General features: G+C 43.7%; 2 protein-coding genes across 5 annotated transcripts in view; one reads left to right on the top strand and one right to left on the bottom strand.

Annotated features, from left to right (window-relative positions):
- Positions 1–20,206, top strand: part of EXD3 (exonuclease 3'-5' domain containing 3) — a 160,120-nt gene that overhangs the window by 21,807 nt on the left and 118,107 nt on the right. For 3 of the 4 annotated variants that reach the window (XM_075185409.1, XM_075185406.1, XM_075185407.1), the window contains exons 3-7: positions 11,046–11,120; positions 14,343–14,407; positions 16,188–16,355; positions 17,537–17,698; positions 20,030–20,083. In XM_075185409.1, the coding sequence (XP_075041510.1) occupies positions 11,093–11,120; positions 14,343–14,407; positions 16,188–16,355; positions 17,537–17,698; positions 20,030–20,083 (477 nt within the window). In that variant the 5' untranslated portion in view covers positions 11,046–11,092. Of the gene's footprint in view, positions 1–9,105; positions 9,192–11,045; positions 11,121–14,342; positions 14,408–16,187; positions 16,356–17,536; positions 17,699–20,029; positions 20,084–20,206 lie in introns of those variants that run through there. The other variant, XM_075185408.1, reaches the window with a different exon arrangement.
- Positions 1–20,206, bottom strand: part of NOXA1 (NADPH oxidase activator 1) — a 192,403-nt gene that overhangs the window by 57,833 nt on the left and 114,364 nt on the right. The window lies entirely within an intron of this gene.

Here is a 20,206-nt window from a genome sequence, read left to right as displayed (position 1 = left end):
GAATATTGGCCCCGCCCACAAAATGGGCACCTCCACTGTGTTTAGGTATTGGGTGCAGTTTAACTGTTTATTCTGCAATCATAAGGAAACGTTGGGTGGCTTTATGGAAGGTCAGACATCGCATAGGAGATTTCTGTATAAAAGCCTTCCAAATGATCACTCGGCCTAGCTTCTGTGGAAGTATTATTGGGGTTGTGTTATGAGAGTACCAGCTGTACGATCCCTGCACTTGCTGAACTTCTGCAGGGACAAGCTGTCAATCATTACTCCGTAGGGTTACCAAGCTGCTCCGAAGTTGGGAGACCCTTTCTTATCCTGTTCTGAGCATGGGGGTTGTACCCGACCAGTAAAATGTAGTGCAAAATGTGGGTGTGACCTTTCAACCTTTCTGTCATGATTAAAATAGATGGTATTGGGGAAAATGAAGCTATAATGGCTCCTTACTATAAACCGATCTTTCTTCCAACCCTTGACCTTGACTCAAATATTCTGCTATCTCCGATCCTGACCTCGGATTGTGACCTTGATTATTCTACGGGCTCCTGACATCGGCTACTGTGGTTCCTACTCGGCTCTTCTTCTGTCTGGATCTACTTTCTGGATCATCATACAGGACACAGTTATCGTGTCCAGGCCGGTGCGCCTGGCCTATTGTTTGTAGCAGGCAGTGTCATACTGACAGCTTGGCAGATTTGCTTTGCAGAAATGAACTGCGTTGGATAGTTGGTTCTTACGCTGTTGCTGTCACTGTAGCTGAAATGACTCAATTTTCAGTTTTTGTGACCTGTATCAAAAAAAAGGGGGGGGGGGCTTCAGCTTTCTGTAGCGGTGTGGTGGGAGGTACTATGTCAGGGTTACACTTCATTTATGGGGTTAAAAAAGTATTTGAAATAGAAGTTCTCTACTTCTAATGACCTCAAAAGTTGTAGTCGAGATGTCCGGTGCATCAAATGAGAGTTGTCCTACCTGATAGGGGATTTTCTTTTTTTTCCCATTGCAATTTGCTAATTTGTTGCTAATTATCCATGTATACAGGGTATTGAAACCTCACCCAGACATTTACTGTGTTACAGGAGGCATTGCTGTGTGGGATAATGGAAAGAATTACCATCCTTCCGATCCCTGTTATAATGTTCCTTCCCTATTAATCACATTGACACAGGTGAATGCAGCCTGATTACCTGCAAAGCCAGGTGTAGAATTGAGAGGAGGTGTGTATGGGCGCTGGTTCACTATAGACAACATTGTCTGGTTTAAATTGTGTTTCTTGTGCAATATCAAGAAGAGCCCACCCCCCTGTTCTTTTTTCTTTGGGGAGGGGGGGGGGGCTGGGGGTGTGAACTCCAAGCCAGGACTCCAAGCAGACTTGTTTCTGATAATTTGGCTCCTGGTACGTCTGACGAAGACACAGCAGAAGCCCAGATTGTGTTTCCAGAGCTTGAGAATGGGGTTAAGTTTTAATAGAGATTTTACAAAGGGAGGGGGAGAGAAGGGGGTGTGAGGGGGATTGCAAGCTGCAGGAAGCTGTTTGGCTTTAACAATTTGTACAGAAGGTTTCAGTTTGCCTAGCTCCAGATTGGTGTCTGCTCCCCCCCCTCTGCTCTTTATTTGTATGAACTTAACCATCAAAAATTATGCAAATATCTCCACAAATTGCGATTAGTCTATCGGCCGGCACAATCTTCATCTGCATATATGTAGGCGTCTAAGCGTCTGCCTGCATCTGCTTATCAGCACATATATGTATGCACACATGCCATCGAACTGTAAACAACTGCAAACTCGCCCCAGATGTTGATTTGTTTCATCCAGCGTATAATCCGATTTTTGTCCCCACTGCAACCGAGCCTGCCACTCTCCAGCTTCTCTCTCTACGGGTTTAAAAAGAAAGTTGAACATTTTAAGGCTTAAGCCAAGTAGATGTTTGTAAAAAACAACTTGCAGACGATAGATGCAGTAATTCTATATATATGTGTATAATTTATGTAGAGTACTTGTGAGCTGGGAATTTGAGTTTAAATCTTAAAAAGATTATTAGAGCAGGGTTGAATATAGGTGGCCTATGGGTGACACAGCCGTTTTTTGTAGGCAGAACCCAATATTTAAATGCAGCTTTTCAATTCACCAGGAGCCCGTGACGTCACTGTAAAATATTAAGTGTACTCCTTGAAGGCCTGGTTCAAGTCCGTGAGCAACTTGCACGTAAATTGCGAGTTTTAAGCGAGCGCGGAACTTGTGCGTATGCCCGTCCGTATTCAAATCGAAACGGATCTCCGAATACGTTCCAATTTGAATCTGGGTATAAGTGTGGTATGCTTAAACTTTACTTACTGTGTGTGCATACAAATATAGTCTATCTTACTTGCATATAGTTGTTCTGTGCAAGCTAGTGACACTTATGTGTGAACTTTTTTTAATACAAAGTCTATGCCGTGTTTGTCATCACTATCAGTCAGCTCTTACACCTGCCCTGTAGTGGGTGCAAAAGATACGGCTGAAAGTAATATCTTAATATGTATAGTTTAAAGCAGAAAAGGGTAAAGGAAGATATGATAGAAACCTTCAAATATATCAAAGGTTATAACCAGGTGCAGGAGGGAAACATTCTACAAAAGAAGAGAAGTATTAGAACACGAGGACATGTACTGACACTGGGGGGAAGAGAAGTATTAGAACACGAGGACATGTACTGACACTGGGGGGAAGAGAAGTATTAGAACACGAGGACATGCACTGACACTGGGGGGAAGAGAAGTATTAGAACACGAGGACATGTACTGACACTGGGGGGAAGAGAAGTATTAGAACACGAGGACATGTACTGACACTGGGGGGAAGAGAAGTATTAGAACACGAGGACATGTACTGACACTGGGGGGGAAGAGAAGTATTAGAACACGAGGACATGTACTGACACTGGGGGAAGTAGGTTCAGTGGAAATGTGAGGAATAATGACTTCACAGAAAGGGTAGTGGATAAGTGGAATAGCCTCCATCAGAGGTGGTAGAGGATAATACAGTAGAACAATTTAAACATGCTTGGGATAGACATAAGGATATCCTTACAAAGACCTAAGGATCAAATAGGGTTTGAGGTTACCATAGGTTAAAATATGGGCGGACTGGATGGGCCAAGTGGTTCTATGTTTTTAGCGCACGTACGACAAACGCAGGACTTGAATCAGCCGCATTTGCGCCTGCGCGCACTTACTGTACATGTTATGCTATTCCCCCTCTCCGTCTCCCGTTCCGCTTCTCAAGTCTTTAAGTGTCGGCTGGGTGCGGACATGAATTGAACTTATTTCCGTAATGTCCGTTTCTGGGCGTGCGGAATGACGCAAGTCACGATATGCAAACAGACGGACGTCAGAACATGGATCCGGCTCTGTGTTCAGCCCTTAGCTTCCAGCCCTCCTTAATGTCAGTGACGTTCTATACAAATGATCAGAAGACACAAAGCGGCCTAATTATAATATAGTGACTCTGCCTTTAGTTTTTGAGAGGTGAATGAAATATGTCTGTTTTTCACATACAAAACTAGACGAATTATTATTTTCTGCCTAAAGGTACCGATGTGGTTGTCGGCATCTAGAGCTTTAGGGTATTTTTAACCTAATGAACACGATTCCGTCTGCAAATGATTAGTGCAACAGTAAAGGGCCTCTCTGCAGAATGGGTACTATGAAGTGTTGGATGTTTTGTTCCAAACATAGGAAAGAAAACAATTTTAACCTCTGGATGTTTGGACAGGCTGACGTCAATTCCAGATGTGATGAAGACCCCCATACTTGTCATCCATAGCTGACAGTGATGCCTAAGTTCTGTAGAAAGTGAATAGACACTTAAGCATGTTTTGGGTTGGACACGGGGGAGTGCGTTTACCCCTACACTGAGGAGCGTTTAATCAGGGAGCCTGTCATTAGATTCCTTTGCCGGGAAGCCCTTAATGATGGTCTCTCTCCTGGAGGTCTGGCTGTGATGAAAGGGTTACAAGGTTGAATTCCAATGCTGTTTAATCAGGCTGTCCAAGGGACCGTGACTTACTAATCTGGAGGTCTGACACTGAATCCATGACCAATCAGCAATTTACAGGACTGACTTCCTATATCCGGAGATATCTCTGGGTTTAGAGCGTCACATTTCGCCTCTGGGGGAGTGTGTTGACTTGCTTTTTACTCCTATTTACTGCTGGGTGGTAGAAGGGTACAGGAGATGCTAATTTTAAGCCCTGGCAGTTTGGATAGGAGCTGAACGTTGATGCATGCACCCTATATTTGTTATAAGGGCGTTGTAGCTTGGAGTATGTTCTCCCCGTGTTTGCGTGGGTTTCTTCCGGGTGCTGCGGTTTCCTCCCACACTCCAAAAATAACATACTGGTAGGTTAATTGGCTGCTATTCAATTGACCTTGGTCCCCCTCAGTGTGTGTGTCTGTGTGTATGTTGGGAAATTTAGACCGTAAGCTCCAATGGTGCAGGGACTGATGTGAGTGAGTTCTCTGTACAGCGCTGTGGAATCAGTGGCGCTATATAAATAAATGGTGATGATGATGATTTTAATTTATTGATGGGAGTGTGAGCTGCCTTAATGCTTTGTCTGTTGAGGACAGCGACCCCTAGTGGCTCACACGCCGGGCTGAACAGCTACCGCCACTCTGTTCACTTTTAACATCACTGCGGCACAAGTATGAGAGAGTTCCTATGCCACATTCCCATTAATATTGGTTCATCCCAATCTAGCTGGTTCCACGGTGAATAGACCACGTTGGTTTATCCGCGTGCAGTGTAGCAGTCGCCTGCACACGGCAGGCAGCCATTTTGTGGCTGCACCGATAGAAGTGAGAGTAGAGCTTGTCAGTGCAGAGTGAGCTAGTGACCGCCCTGAGGTACATTGTGTCTTATTACCTCAGTAACTAGTTCCCAGTGAATTGATAGTCTGGCGTCAAAATGGCCGCCTTGGCTGGGTGTCGGGGACAGGTCCACTTTAACTTATTATCGGCTTCCAGGGGCCACAAATGCAGCCTAGATATTATATCACTGGCCTGTTCGTGTTGTCCTGTGCTGATATCATTAAACTGATTACGCACTGTGACCTCGACCCATTAGCCAGATTTTGCAACCCGTGTTGTAGATTTATTGATGTTGAGGGCCGATTGTGGCCCCTTACGATGCTCCTCCCTGCAGAATTCTCTTTTTCATAATTTTTTAATATGCTTTTACCTCATGCAATGCATGTATTATATATACACATGTGAATGACAGGCTGGCACAGGATACAATTTGCACCTCTGCTGACGGAGGGGTGTGAGGCAGCCGGGGCGATGAGGACACAGCCAGCGTCCTGCTACTGGAGTTACGGCCAATCCGGAATACCCGCCGGAGTTTGTAAATAAACCGCAGCCCTGCAGCCAAGAGTAACAAGCGTTTCACCCGGCCAAGCCCTCCCCACGGTCCCTGAATGCCATTTGGCCTCGTTTCTGGGCCATTCCAGGAACAGATTGGAAGCTATTGTTTGGACAATTGGCTGCAAATTATACAGATCGGGGAGGAGGGGGGAGTATTAGTATGTGAGTCAGGGAATTCAAAAATGTGTTGTGTGCAGCGAGGCTTCCCCCCTTCCCTCCTGCCCTCACTGGCTGCTGAGTAAAACAAATTCATGTGAATAAAATGGGTATAACAGCCTTCCTTACTGTCCCTGCAAAAGGATTGGTGTTTAATATAGATGGATATCGTCTTATTTTATTATTTTTAAATGCTTAAACCATGGTCTCACCCTTAGCACGCACTGAGTGGTATCCGTGTCCCAGCTTTTATTCCTGGTCTAGTTCTTAGTGATGTCATAGCTTAGGACTGGTGCTTAGTGATGTCATCACTTGGGACCGGGACCGGAGTTACGTCATGACGTAGTTGAGTCCTATCCAGTTTTTGTACCATTTAAAGCGCCACTTAAGTGTAAGACTAAAGACCAAAATATAATATTTATATAAAAATCATTCATCTGCTCCCACGTCATCAAGTTATTCTTCGAGATATCTTTAGTGTGTTAAACATCTGAAACTTGTACATCTATGCTTGTAAAAGTTATTAGAATGTCTTTTTAATATAGCACAAGTTGCATTTTAATATCAGTGGTCCTTTAAGACACCTTTGGGGTAGATTTCTTAAAACTTCTGAAAAGGAGGTGTTGCCCATAATAACCAATCAGGTTCTAGTTATCATTTCCAAGAATGTACTAGATAAATGATAGCTAGAATCTGATTGGTTGCTACATGCATCGCCTCCACTTTTCCTATTTAGAAAGTTTAGTACATCTAACCCCTATTGTCATTCACTGTGCGCTGTGTAGACTGTCTGGCCGCTCGCTCCTTGGCCACAATTGTCACATGTAGCCGTTTGGCACTTGACCGTCTAATCCGTGTAGCAAGACCTTATCTACTCGCACAGTTTGATAGCTGTCACAGCCCATTCGCTTGTTTTGGTCCAACAGAGAAACCAGTTTCTCCATCATGAGTTCGATTCCCGACCATGGCCTTATCTGTGTGGAGTTTGTATGGTCTCCCCGTGTTTGTGTGGATTTCCTCCGGGTGCTCTGGTTTCCTCCCACACTGCAAAAACATACTGATAGGTTAATTGGCTGCTATCAAAGTGACCCTAGTTGATCTGTCTGTGTGTGTGTGTTAGGGAATTTAGACTGTAAGCTCCAATGGGGCAGGGACTGATGTGAATGAGTTCTCTGTACAGCGCTGCGGCATTAGTGGCGCTATATAAATAAATGATGATCATTCAACCTGGTTGTTTTTTATCAAATTGTTCAATTGAATCAACACGCGTGGTTGAATTGCTCTCCGACATGATTGAGCGTATGTGACTGAATCGATTGATAATCCGGATAATGGGATATGTACTTACCTGTAAATAAGGGGCAGATTGGAGCCATCTCCCTTTGTAAAATTCCCACAGTTCACCCCTCCCAGCGACCCGCCCTGTCTGTGTAGCCCCCCCTGCCCTGCGTTCTGAACTCCTGTCACATGACTGTCCTTGGGAGCGAGTGGTTCACTGCAACGCGTAAGCGGGCATCTCCCAGGGGGGTCCCTGGAGGTGGGCTCCCTAGGCTTGGCTTACAAAGCTGCTTGGTGTAACTTTGGGCCAGGGGTCCAGGGAGCATGACAGATGATGCATGGTTATTTGGGGGCAGGGGGGTGGTGTAAGGGAGCATCACCCAGCTGCTGGATTCAGGAGAGAGGCAAGCCCATCCTGCCAATATTTACAAAGTGTCAGTCACACCAACACTGGCCCTCTCTGTGACAAGGGCACTGTTTAATTAGGCAGGGGCTTGGGTAACGGATTACTTAACATAGTGAAGCTACGGAGGCATCTGCTCGCTTCTTGTGTCCGAGTCGACACATTTACATAACTGTGGATGACTCCCTCCCAACCTCCTTAAAATAATCAGGGATAGCCGCAACCTCCTTTTGTGTAGAGCGTCCCAAGGCATCAAGCCTCCACCCCTCCTCCATGTAATGGGACCCACATACCTCAGTCCTGGGGGGGCCAGAGGAAGTCCCACTTCACCTGATGTCACTGCGTCTGTCCCCTCTGCTACGTCCAGTACCAAACAATAAAGTACCCAGGACAATAAAGCATTGGCAGAGTCGCAGGGAGGCACATACGAGCCAATAAGTTTAAGTGCTCTGACGGTATCGACTGTACATTCTACATGAGAGATTTTAGACCAGTGCAATGTGGGTTACAACACTTGCCTGGACGTGAGGACAGTATGGAGGGGCTGTCGTGAGAGAGTTTCATTGAAACAACTAATTATTTGAAGATATTTATAAATTGGAATGTATAATGTGTTAATGATTAGATTTTATCTTATAGAGATCTTTTTTTAAAAAAAAATAAAATGGAATATTGGAGTATGGTCCTGTATCAAAACACATCCGTAAGTAACTCAGCATCCCAGTGGCTGAGAATACCGAGCGAGGTCTGAGGGTTTGTCTGTTTTTTGAAAGAAATGGACAAATGTATACCCCCCCCCCCCCAATATCTGTAATCGCTTTTATCACACTGTCTCCCCCTATCTGCTCTTTTCCTGTGTGCTGCCAAACCACGGTCCCCATCTAAAGAGTTAAAGGACCTCTCCACCTTCGGATGACTTTGATTTATTTCAAAGAATATGGTGATCTGTTGTCTGTATCGCAGTGATAGGCGAGGGAGGAATGCGGCAGTGATGACAATTATGTATGCCACTCGCTCCTGCCATGCAAGACCCTCACACCTCCCCTGCAAGACCCTCGCACCTCCTCCGCAACACCTGCCCCGCTGGCTATTCCCTCCTCCCCCACAGGCAAGTCTCCCACATGCTGCCCAAAATGATGCGATTCGCGGGAATTGGGTCCTTTTGGCTCTGCCCCCGCGTGAAAAGGACGATTTTGCTGCGGGTGTGGGCCAAAATTGCCCGAATTGTTCCACCCTGTGCCCTTCTACCCCCCCCCCCCCCCCCATTCCTCCCCAAGATCTCTTGGATGCCAGCAAAGTAAAGTTGGCAAGTATGGTGTTACGGGGATAATGTTCTCTATTGGGCAAGCAAAGGGTACCTGAGAAACCATTCAGCTTTGTCATTTTGAGCAAAGGGGGCTGTGCCACTTACCACTGGGGGGGTGGCCAAGCAGTTGCAATGCATTGGGGGCCGTATCTAGCACTTTGAAGAGATAGACTTCCCCAATCTTACTATTCCCCTCCCCTGAAAACAACTCTGCAGGGCAACTGTCCTGGCGTTCAGGAGACATAAAAAAAAAAAAAGTAGAGTTGCTGCTGGCCTGTCTAAATTGGGACAGTTGGACATTAAAGGACCACTAAACTCCAAAATAAAAGTTTGACAACCAGGACAGTAAAATAAATTTCCAGCGTTATCCTAACACATATTATTCCACATTATCATTACAGACGGTTTTAGCCCTTCCCACATCTTTATAGCCATGCCCTAATGGGTTCGGATACGGATGGGAAAAGCTGAAACGTGGTTGCTGTGACATCACTGGCCCCTCCCCTGTGTCTCTCCACCAATCCACACACTGCATTTCTGCAAAGCAAGTCTGCCAGGCTGTCAGTCACTGTAGAAATACCTTCCTCCTAACAAGACAGCTTGCGGCTGAGGGATGAAAGAGCGTCCAATGGGCTTATTTATTTAAGTATAAACGTTCCGGTTACTTCTTGTATATTTTTAACATAATCATATAACGCCTTTGATGTATATTAATGTCAAACAGTGGCTGTGCTTCCTCTTTAAGGGTGGATTTAAACCAACACAGAATTTGATTCCTCCAGTTGGTTTATGTGACAGACATTTAAAGTTCTAAGCAAAACTGAGTGCAGTGTTTTTTCTAAGTGCTGTATGTCTAAAATATATTGATTTCCTATGAACTATGACTATTAAATGAAATTTCCATGAGTTAATATAAAAAACAAACACAAAATTGTACTAACTAGGCGTGCGATTCACTGTGTCCGCTGGTGTCTTCGATTCCTGTAATATTCCCACACACCCATCCAGGACCCCAAGTGGTTCTGGCAAACAGCATCCAGTGCAATTTCACTTCTTTAAATTAACTCACTGGATTCCATCCAAAACTAAATTCAAAAAATAAGACTAAAATGTATTTTTTTTTATATTTTAAGTGGAGTATTAGGAGGCAGACGTGCTCCTGAACAAAAATGTTTTTTGTTTTTTTTTAAATTTAATTTGTAAAATTAAAGGGTCATTTCCACCCTGCAACCATTTTGTATGGCACTGTAGTAATGTGTGTTTTCCAGTAGAGGGCACCAAATCCTCGTTTACCCTGTACGTCATGTGTCACTAATCCTGTACAGTTAATTGTTTTAGTCACTGTGTTAAATTAATCTTCCCACAGTAAATGTGACGTTTGCCCGACCTAAATAAGCTGTCACGTTTTTATTACACCATGTTGTGTGTTTATGGTTCTGCGTGCCTTCTATGACACTTGACTGACTGTAAGCTCTTGGGAACAAGAGCACCTTTATTGTGCATTTGTGATCTTTTACACTACATGAATTTCCCCAAGACCTCACTGTTCTTTTGTTTATTATAAAGTTGCTTCTCACATTTTAAGCTGTTTCTATATATGATTAAATATAAGGATCACTGAAGTGAGCATGAAATATTGGCAGTAACCACTTGAAAATACTTCTTGCTGTAGTCATGTAATATGTATTGTCTTAATGTATGGAGGACGGGCAACGTCTCCAGTCCTCTTCAGGTCTCCTTCTAGCCTGTTATAAACACTCTGCATCATTTATAAAGCGCACTGGTACACCTGGGTGATCCACTAAGAGCACATCCGAGTGCTAGCCTGCTCTCCGTTCTCAAAGATGCTTCCTTAGGCTAAAAATATGCCTATGTTCAGAAATTGTAATCGTCTCATTAAAAGTCAAGTCCTACCTCTTCACATTACTCTTTCATTAAATAAAACGTTTCAGTTTTACTCCCAAAATACTGCCCAGTTTAGTCCGGTATATAGTTTAAATTAATAATCAGAGTGAGGGGGCGTAGAGACAGTCTACATTGCACTTGGCACTTTTCTGTCTGTGAAGCTTTTTTTCTTACATTGCCGGAGTACGCCTAGAAATACGCTCGCCCTCCAGTTGGTGGTGGACAGTGGGTACCACTAAAAGTATAAGACTGATTCTAAGGACCGCCAGCTCTGAGCTGCTGCTAAATTCAAGTCCTTTCGCAAAGTGGAAATGGCTGCGTGACCCTCCTCACAGCAAGGAGTGTCCCTAAAACTGCACCCCCTCCCTCACTTTATCTTGTAATAACCACCGCTCCACAAAATTAAATCTCAACTCCTCCCCTTGGTCTGTGCAAATTCCTCCTCCACAAAACGCCGCCATTTTGTTCTGCAGATCTACATGCTTTGGCGAAATTCTAGGTGTACTTGTGGAACATTGAGGCGCGTGGTGGGACTGGCGCTGGATTCGCACTGTGACCTCCTCTGACTGGTCTCTATTTCTTATTATGTTCACAGGAAACATACAGGAGTGAGCCTTGGGTCTCGTCCCTTGTCCGGTAGCGATGGAGGATCTTGGGGGCAACAAAGACGGTGAGCGTTACATAATAAATATATTTTATCCTTGTTAAGTTCATTCTTGATGTATATGTGACCTGTAATGTAAATTGACTGTATTATTGTTATCATTTACACATTGGGCTAGATTTACTAAATTGCGGGTTTGAAGCAGTGGAGATGTTGCCTATAGCAACCAATCAGATTCTTGCTGTCATTTTGTAGACTGTGCTAAATAAATGAGAACTAGAATCTGATTGGTTGCCATAGGCAACATCTCCAGTTTTACAAACCCGCAGTTTAGTAAATATACCCCATTATCTTCATTAACTAACAAACATACACACACGTAGGGTCCAGGTTGGGAATCGAGCTTAAGACCCCAGCGCTGTGCGGTAACAACGCTAGCCTCTGTGCCACCGTGTTGCCCCTGACTGTATGGAAGGCCAATAAATATATCTGAGGAGAACCGTCCTCCTGTATTCAGGTAGTGATGCTTGTTCCCGTTGTCTGACGGCCTTTCCGGGTCTGTCTCCAGACTCGCCAGCAGGCTGTGGTTTTAGCCAGAGCAGAGCTGATTCATATTTGGAAGCAAAGACACCCTGACTAATTACAGCTTGTCTTACCATATTTCGGAGAAAGGAACTGTGCCTCTTTCTCACTTGAGTTGTCCTGATGTCACACGGAGAGTATCACATCCAGTATCTACCACCCTGACAGAGTTACAGCATGGGAAATGAAACTTGGTGGATATTTAACATGCCAAAAACAAAATAGAGGGGGGGTATACAGTAACCGATCATGGCAAAAGGTTGGCAAGGCTGATTTTGGGTGATAATCGGCAAATAAACCAGGGCAACGCCTACCCAGTGTGTTTTATTTGCGTTATAAAATGACTCTCTGCCTGTTAGTTCTGATATTTCAAATTCAATCTGCAGATAGCAATTAACCTGATGGAAATCACACATTTCTCTTGGTAAACATTAATTTGGTAGATAATATCTCGCTGAGGCATGTGCACTAGTGCACAAGTCATCTCCTTAAAGTGGAGCATTTCACACACGATGTTGACGGACATTTTGGGAGCTCAGTCAATATTAATATTATTCATTATTGTGGTTTTATAAAGCTCTGACCTGTTGCGCAGCACTGTTTAATAAGGAGATTATGATACAAACGAGTGGCATACAATAACATAAAGAGAAGGTAAAGATCGGTAGTATTCTGCCTATCGGGAACCAGTGACATCGCTTAGGCAGCCATTGCTGGCGGCCATTTTGTAACGTGCCTGAATCTGCGCTTAAAAAAAAAAGCGTCTGTGAATGCAAGCGACCCCCACAGATGAACGGATAACAGGGACACTGGCCAAGCTCACAGGATGTGGACGATCACAGTATCTAAATGTGATAGATGGGGGGATATTATCCGTTCAGTCAGACAACATCCTCTCTATGTCCATTTGTTTACAGTAGACCAAATCTTCTGTGTATCCCGGAGCTGAGGGATTGATCATTTATCAGTGCTAATGTATGGCTATGATCAGTTGCAGATCAGATGTGTTTACTGACCCCCTGACCTATGGGTTTAGTGGAATTTAGTCTGTTCAGTGATCCATTATGTCTCCTGTCTGTATTTCTTCCTTCGTTTGCTCTCTGATCCCGTGTTGCACAGTCTCTCTCTATTTCTGTCACTCTTTACTGTTCCTGTTCTTGAGACGAAAGCGTTGGGTCTAATTTCTTCTATTGGCGGGAACACGGGTCACATTCCACAATTAAAGAGTTCCCATCACCTTCTCACAGCGGAGGCACTCTTCAAAGCCGTAACATAGGTACTAGTGGATTCATACCCTGCATTCTTATTGGCTCACGCACCAAATGGGCTGCCTCCACTTTCTCAGCTTAGAGGGATTGGAGAAGGGATCATTAGGAAATCAAATTGCACCCCATACACTTATTACTCTAATTAGGCCTAATGTATCCTTCCTTACCTTCTCGTCTTTCACATTTACCTCAGGGTTAATATTCGTTCACTGTAAGGCGCGATATACCAATTTTCACAGCCGTGTAGCATGTAAATGTAGGTGAAACAAATCAATGTTTAATTTTTAGTTTAAAAAAAAAATCATCGTTCTTGTCCTGTTAATACTGCGCACTTGTGGACTAGTGTATGGAACAATTTATTGTGAAACTTAATTGGTCGCTTGTCATTTCAACCAAATTGACCGACCCTCGCACAGTGTGTTGGTTCCTTCCTAAACAGTTCAAATCTGATTGGAATGGATTTGATCTGGAAAGGTGAACAATTTGGTTGGCCCATTGGTACGTGTATACCTTGGCCCATCGGGCTGGCTCTTAGATAGCAGGAAAGCATGTTCAGCCAATTTCCATTGCATTTCCGATTGAAGTGGATTGGTGAGATACAGTTTTGCCTTCCACGTTTGTGAGACCACATCCGATCAGACTACAGTGCTCCAATATGATTGCAATGTCTACAGGCAATGGTGAATGAAATCAATTTATTAAATAGCCACTAAATAGAGTAGATGGAGATGTAATGTGCAGGATTTTTTTTATTTTAGCTCTGCAATATAATTAGGAGATGAGGCTTTAAGTAATTACTGCACGTGACAGTAATGAGTGATTCTCCAGGCATAAGAGCCTGCAAAATTTTGAATTGCACAGCCTGCACTAAACAATTGCTGATTGGACGGTTTTAGAGACTTATCCAATCGGCTGCATCGACAGCTGTTCAGACTATAGTCTGTCCTCTGTAGGTTGGAGACTGGATAAGTCATTGGGGGGGGGGGGGGAGTAGCTTAATATGTATAGTTATTGTAGGGATCCTGGGTATCACAAAGCCATTGGATGAGAGGGATGGAGATTTATTGACAATATATATTATTTTCCTATAGTCCTGTCGGGAGACAGACATTTTCATAGCAACATGTCTGATGTGTTTATCTTTCTCATTCCTGATACTGGTCTATTTATTAGATAGGAAGCTCCATGTGTTTAGTAGTATAGTCCTGTATTATAACCAACCAATGTGTCTTTCATTTCCCCACTGCACACTGTAATATGTTGGGACCTGACAAACAAAACATAATATGGAGACTTAAGTCTTGTTCCCTTTTTGTGTCTCTAAACCATCCGTCACAGTTCCGTGTCCGTGACGACTCTCTAGGTTGGTATATTCGATATTCTATATTCGATATTCCATTTATGTTTAACAAGTGGTTTTTAACCTGCTCTTCCACAGGACAAGATTACGCTCAGATTTTATCCTCCCTGCAGAACATCTGGTCACAGAAGGATGTAGGACAGGTAAATAATTTAACGTCCGTACTTCAAATAACAAGTGTGATTGTCAGTACGGTGTTTGTAACCCGTTTGTCTTACCAGCCATGCTGTATTAGGGATTCATAGCAAAGTTTCAGGATACTATTTCAGTTTCACTATTTCTCATTGCCCAGAGAAATCATCATCATCATCATTTATTTATTAATATAGCGCCACTAATTCTGCAGCGCTGTACAGAGAACTCATTATCATCAGTCCCTGCCCCATTGGAGCTTACAGTCTAAATTTTCTAACAAACACACACATACAAACTTAGGTTAGGTACACACTGAAGAATTTTCCAATCAACGTGTTATCTCACACGATTGTATCTACGACTGAAGGTCCGATCAGTCTGGTGATTCATCCATACACACTGACATGATTTACCTTCAGATCTGTGCTCTTCATCTGGTCCTTCATCTGGTCCTCTAGTCTTCAGAGAATGTCAGTACAATATTCATTCATTCATTACTGTCACATTGTCACACTGATTAAACCTCCTTGTTATAACTATCCACATGTCCTAACGAATGTCGTTAGCTTCTGTGACTCTGAAACAAAACATTCTGTCTCAGAACCAACAAATGAATTATTCCTTCTACAACACTCTCTACATTTATTCACCGGGACATTCATCACTAGCATCGGCTGAAAAGAGCCCGACTCTGTAAACTCTCTATGGAGATCGTCAGCATGAGTGTATACACACTACATGACCGGTCGGTGATTGGTCAGAAAATACTAAACAGTACGACCAACCAAATGAAACGATGATCAGCACTTTGGGACGGCTTTAGATCACTGTGTCACTATACACACTCATACGATATCTGGCTGATTGGAGGTTTCTCCTGCAATCACAGCCCAGTGTGTACCTAGCCTAAGGTCAATTTGTCAGCAGCCAATTAACCCACCAGTATGTTTTTGGAGTGTGGGAGGAAACCGGAGCATCCGGAAGAAACCCACGCAAACACGGGGAGAACATACGAACTCCACACAGATAAGGCCATGGTCGAAAATTGAACTCATGACCCCAGTGCTGTGAAACAGAAGTGGTAACCACTGAGCCACCATGCTGCCCTGAAATGTATAGTTATATAGCCACATAAGATACCCGCACTGGATAAAAATCAATTTGTTCATAGTTGTTTTCCCACTGGCATTTCTTTATATTCTATGTAGAAATAATGTATGACAGCACTTGAGATGACATTATTATGCCAATCCTATTGCACAGCTCTGTAAAGAGAATATTGAACCGTTGAAATCAGTTTCTGCCCCAGTCTAAATAGCCTAATATTGCATTGACTCTGCAGCTCGGGGCAAATGTCTTGTTCTCTGTTATCGGCTAGTTCAGGCTGAGTGTCTCTCAATAAGGTTACAAGCAGGAACCTTTTCCGACCCTGACTCACAGATGTCATTGTTCATCTATGAATGTAGGTCTTTAATCTAAGATAGCTTGTATTGTAAATTTAACAAGAACAATGGAATTAAAAAGAGGATTAAAGGAATATAAACGCAGATCGGGTAGTTACATATATGTTGAGATAATGTAAGGCGTATGAACGGGCTTAGAATAGCCAGGTAGTCTTGAATAATGGGCATTTTTAGGGTGATTTGTGGTAGTTTAATGTGTGTCTGTCATTCGTTTGTACTCAAAAACCAGCTCCTGCCCACTTGTCAATTTTTTCAATGCTGTGTTATACTAGAAATGTATTTTTTATTTTTATTTTTTATAACCAGCTGACTTTTGCCAAAACAGGCCCAGGAAACCGTGAAAGAATTAATCGCAACCATGACCGACCCGCAGGCTGCCCTCCTGGACCTGTTAGACATCTGTAACACCAATAAGGGGCGAGGGAACTCTCTGGCCATGTTCATTGCTAATGAATTCCATAGGTGGCTGATTGACCATCCAGAAACGCAGCAGGTCAGACGACGAAATGCGCTTTGTTGTAGAATTTCCAAAGCTTATATTAAGTAAACCGTAAAAATGGATTGTTTCATGGATACTGTAGATTATATATGCTATAATGGATTGTCCTACTGTAAAGTAGTAAGGATATTAGCAGTAATAAATTGCAGTAATTATTGCGTTTAGTGATTTAAGTGAGGCATCAGAACTTTATACAACTATTACTGGAGGAGTTTATACCTATAGTAGCGTGATTTGTGTGTTATATGGTATTAGAAGTCAGCGAGGTCTACTATTTTAGTCCTAGCCTTCGTGTGTATGTTAATTCTTATAATGCAGATGTTGTAATAGTGCTCATAGTATTGAATACTGACGTGATCCCTACTTATGGATAATATATTATGACTGTGTATTCTAAAGTACATTATTAGCATTGCGCATATATTATATAAAGGCTCTTTACACAGGTCATTTTTAAAACCAAGATTAGTTGTTTAAGCTTTGTGTAGGAGATAATTGATATCGGGATGTAGGATAACTCCCCATCGCAGTGCCGTCATTCTTACGTCTTACAGGGGTGACTTGTAATACCTTTGCTACTTGTCTATTTTGTTCGCTCTTCCTTATAATGCACCGATTGTAACAGCGAGAACCGAAGTGTTGGTGTCACAACTGTGGGATTATAAGGATAAGATTACAGCGGTCCAATTATGGGATTATAATTTACAGATTCATTTGTCGTCGCTCCTATTTAATACTTCGTATTGTGTAGTGTAGAGGTTGCTTTTGTGTGGTTCTTTTAGAGGCTGGCCACCTTCAGACGGCTTTAATATACTGCTTTATAGCTGCCCTCATGTAATATTCACTAGATGCACTGCTATATCTTTATGGCTGCTCTCCACTTTTTTTTAGCCATGTGTCAATGTTACTGTCAGCTCTGTTGCCTCAATGCATTGTATACTGTTGTATCCAGAGAGTGGATTTATGTCGTATTCAAGGGGAAAAAAGAAGTTGCTGGGCCGGGTGATGCAAAAGCTTGGATGAAACACACAGAAGAGATGTGCAATAGAAAAACAGCAACGTATTCAGTAAAAGTTGCAAAAAGGCGTGCACTGTCCAAGAAATTAATGTAACCAGAAGGTGGCGGATCACCTTAAGGCCTGTTAATGTACCCAGCCTCTTCTTGTGTGTTTCAGTCTGGCTTGAGATTGAGGAAGCTGCAGACACGCGTGTTCAGTTTAGTCACGGAAGGGCAGCTTCTAGATGTTCTGATCCCCATCTACCGCCTGCAGGAAGCTGATCGGTCCTTTCTCCTGGGACAAGCCACACACCTGCACCAAATGGGGAAGTATAAAGAGGTAGGTTCCTGAGGACGTACTGTCCACGTGTGTGTGTGTGACCAGAGATATGGTAGTGTGTATTCCTGAGGCTGGAAACATGCTAATCTGACCTTATTACATTATATCTTCTTCTATGACTATTTCAGACCGCAGACAGGGTAGTCGCTCCTTTCTGGGCTGAACCGATATCAAAGCTAATGCAGCCTATCAGATCTCTAGGATCTGATGACATCACTTCCTGCTAAGGCTGCATTCGCCAAACTTTGGTTCAGCTCTATGCTTAGGTGAGGGGATGCACTTAATATTCACCAACATAACGCAGCTCTTTATTATTAGTGTTGTTCACTCATGTAGGGCCTGATTCAGAATGAGACGTTCGCCCGTTTGCGTGGAATATCTTTGTTGTTTACGCAGAAAGTGAATGTACTCAACTGCTGCTGTTCAGACGTGAAGAGGTGTGACGGGCTAATTATTTTTTTTGTACGCGTGTCAGTGGCGCACGCAGGGGGTGTTTCTGAGTCTCCAGAAACCCCCCCCCCCCTGCGCTAACTAAGTGGCCACCATAGCGGCACTGTCCTATACAGCAGCCGCGGCGCTTTTAAAGAAGCCCCCTGCGTGTTGGGAAGTTGTTCCTGCTGCGTTGGTACATGTTCACAGGTTTGTCATAAGTGCACAAAGGCGAAGTTCTCAAGCAAACGCATCCTCTGCTCCTTCAGACCTGGACGCAGCTGCAACCCTGGATGCGGCGTACATATGAATACGCGTGCGTGCGACTTTTTCAATCGCAAGTTACGCTTACACTGGCGCTCCACTATGAGTCAGGCCCACAGTGTCCCGGTTGGAATCCATCCCCTGCCGCTCATAAACTCTTTGTTTAGCAAACAAAATGTAAACACCGGGCAGCCCTTTCTAGAAGCTTCCACTAAAATGGCTTCCGGGGGAAATCCAAGATGGCTCCACTGATGCCTGCGGCCTCTTTTCTCCCCTCTGCTCCTTTCTTGTGATTATAAGCCAAACAATGGTGGAATTCAGAAGCTCATATAGTGTCCTGCTATTCTCTGAAGACCCCCTGAATGGAGCGGGCGGTGCCTGGGAATAATGAGGGGTAGGCAGAAGGCTGGCTAGTGTTTCATGGCTGTCTCATGTTACACTTCAGCCTTTTGAAAGAGTGACTGTGGCAGGCTGAATGAGACTTCCCTGCACTCCAAAAGGCAGAGAAGGGAGGACAAAGGTGCCTCTTGTCGCAGGCAGGGCCCCTCCCGCTGAGAGCGGCCATTGTCACACACACAGAGGGCCAGTCTGGCAGTCCTTGCATGCTTCACTGCTTTCTGATAGTGCAGCAAATGCATTCAGCCTCTTGTCAGCTTGGATTAGCAAAGGGCCCTGTGAATGAATGGGTGCTGTGATGTATTCCGTGTCTCGGGGTGGGCCTGTGTCTGCGTGGGCCGTGTGGGCACAATTTTAGGGGAACTAGAGTATGTTGCTCCTGCAGGTCTCTTGTCGGGCGGTACCCCGTGCCAGCGGCGTATCGTGGCGCCTCGCTGCTAAAAGGTCGCATTGCTTTACGAAATAAGCTCCGTTACCTTTTCAGTCTGGGCAAATGTGCTGCAACCCCTAGCAACCAATCAGGCTTGGGCTTTTATTTTAAACAGCGCAGTAGAGAAATGTCAGGTACATTCTAATTGGCAGTTATTTGTGCCCATAGCACCATTATATTATATGAACCACAATGTCTTGAAGCATTAGGATTTGCTTGCACATCGGTGAGGTTTAAAATAATTAATAAATTGCGAATAATTGTTAAAGTGTAAAGTAAAAAATAAAAACACAAAAAAACATCACTTGCGATAGGCTCCGCAGGTTCCAATCATGGGAAGCGGCCACGTGTTGGTCACATGACAATCTCTAGGGGTGGGTTAGAAAACCTTCTAAATAGGAAAAGTAAAGGTGTTGCCCATAGCAACCAATCAGATTCTAGCTCTCATGTTCTAGAATGTACAGGATAAATGAGCTAGAATCTGATTGGTTGCTATGGGCAACATCTCCGCCTTTCCTATTTAGAAGGTTCGATAAATCTACTCCATACCGTTGATAAAAAATACTAATAAAATAAAGGGTCTTGATACGTTTGTATCCTGTCTGTGCAGTCATTTTAATGCTATGGTGTTGAAAGACGCATATCAAATATACCTTGCAGTCCTGTTCGATGTGCGTTTAATATTTCTTTTTGACCATGCTTCATTATTTAAGTGAGTTAACATCGTGTTGTGCGCTAAGCTTAGTTTTTTGGTGTGGTTGTTATGGTTTTGTGCTGCAATGTATTAATCTACTGGATTTCTTATTTCCTAGGCGGCCATTTTGAGCACTAAACTGAACCTGCAGCCGGACCTGGACCTGGAGCAGGTGAGTTGGTTTATCCACGAAGCTACGGGGGAGAGTCTGTGTCCTGTACTGTTACCTCACTCATCCATTGTTCCCAGTTCCATTACTTTTCCTTTGATTGGCGCTGCAGTACGTTTATTCAGA

Source organism: Mixophyes fleayi, chromosome 9, assembly GCF_038048845.1.
Source record: "Mixophyes fleayi isolate aMixFle1 chromosome 9, aMixFle1.hap1, whole genome shotgun sequence".
NCBI lineage: Eukaryota > Metazoa > Chordata > Amphibia > Anura > Limnodynastidae > Mixophyes > Mixophyes fleayi.
Note: the sequence above shows the minus strand (reverse complement) of the source record. Positions and strands in the feature narration are given on the sequence as shown.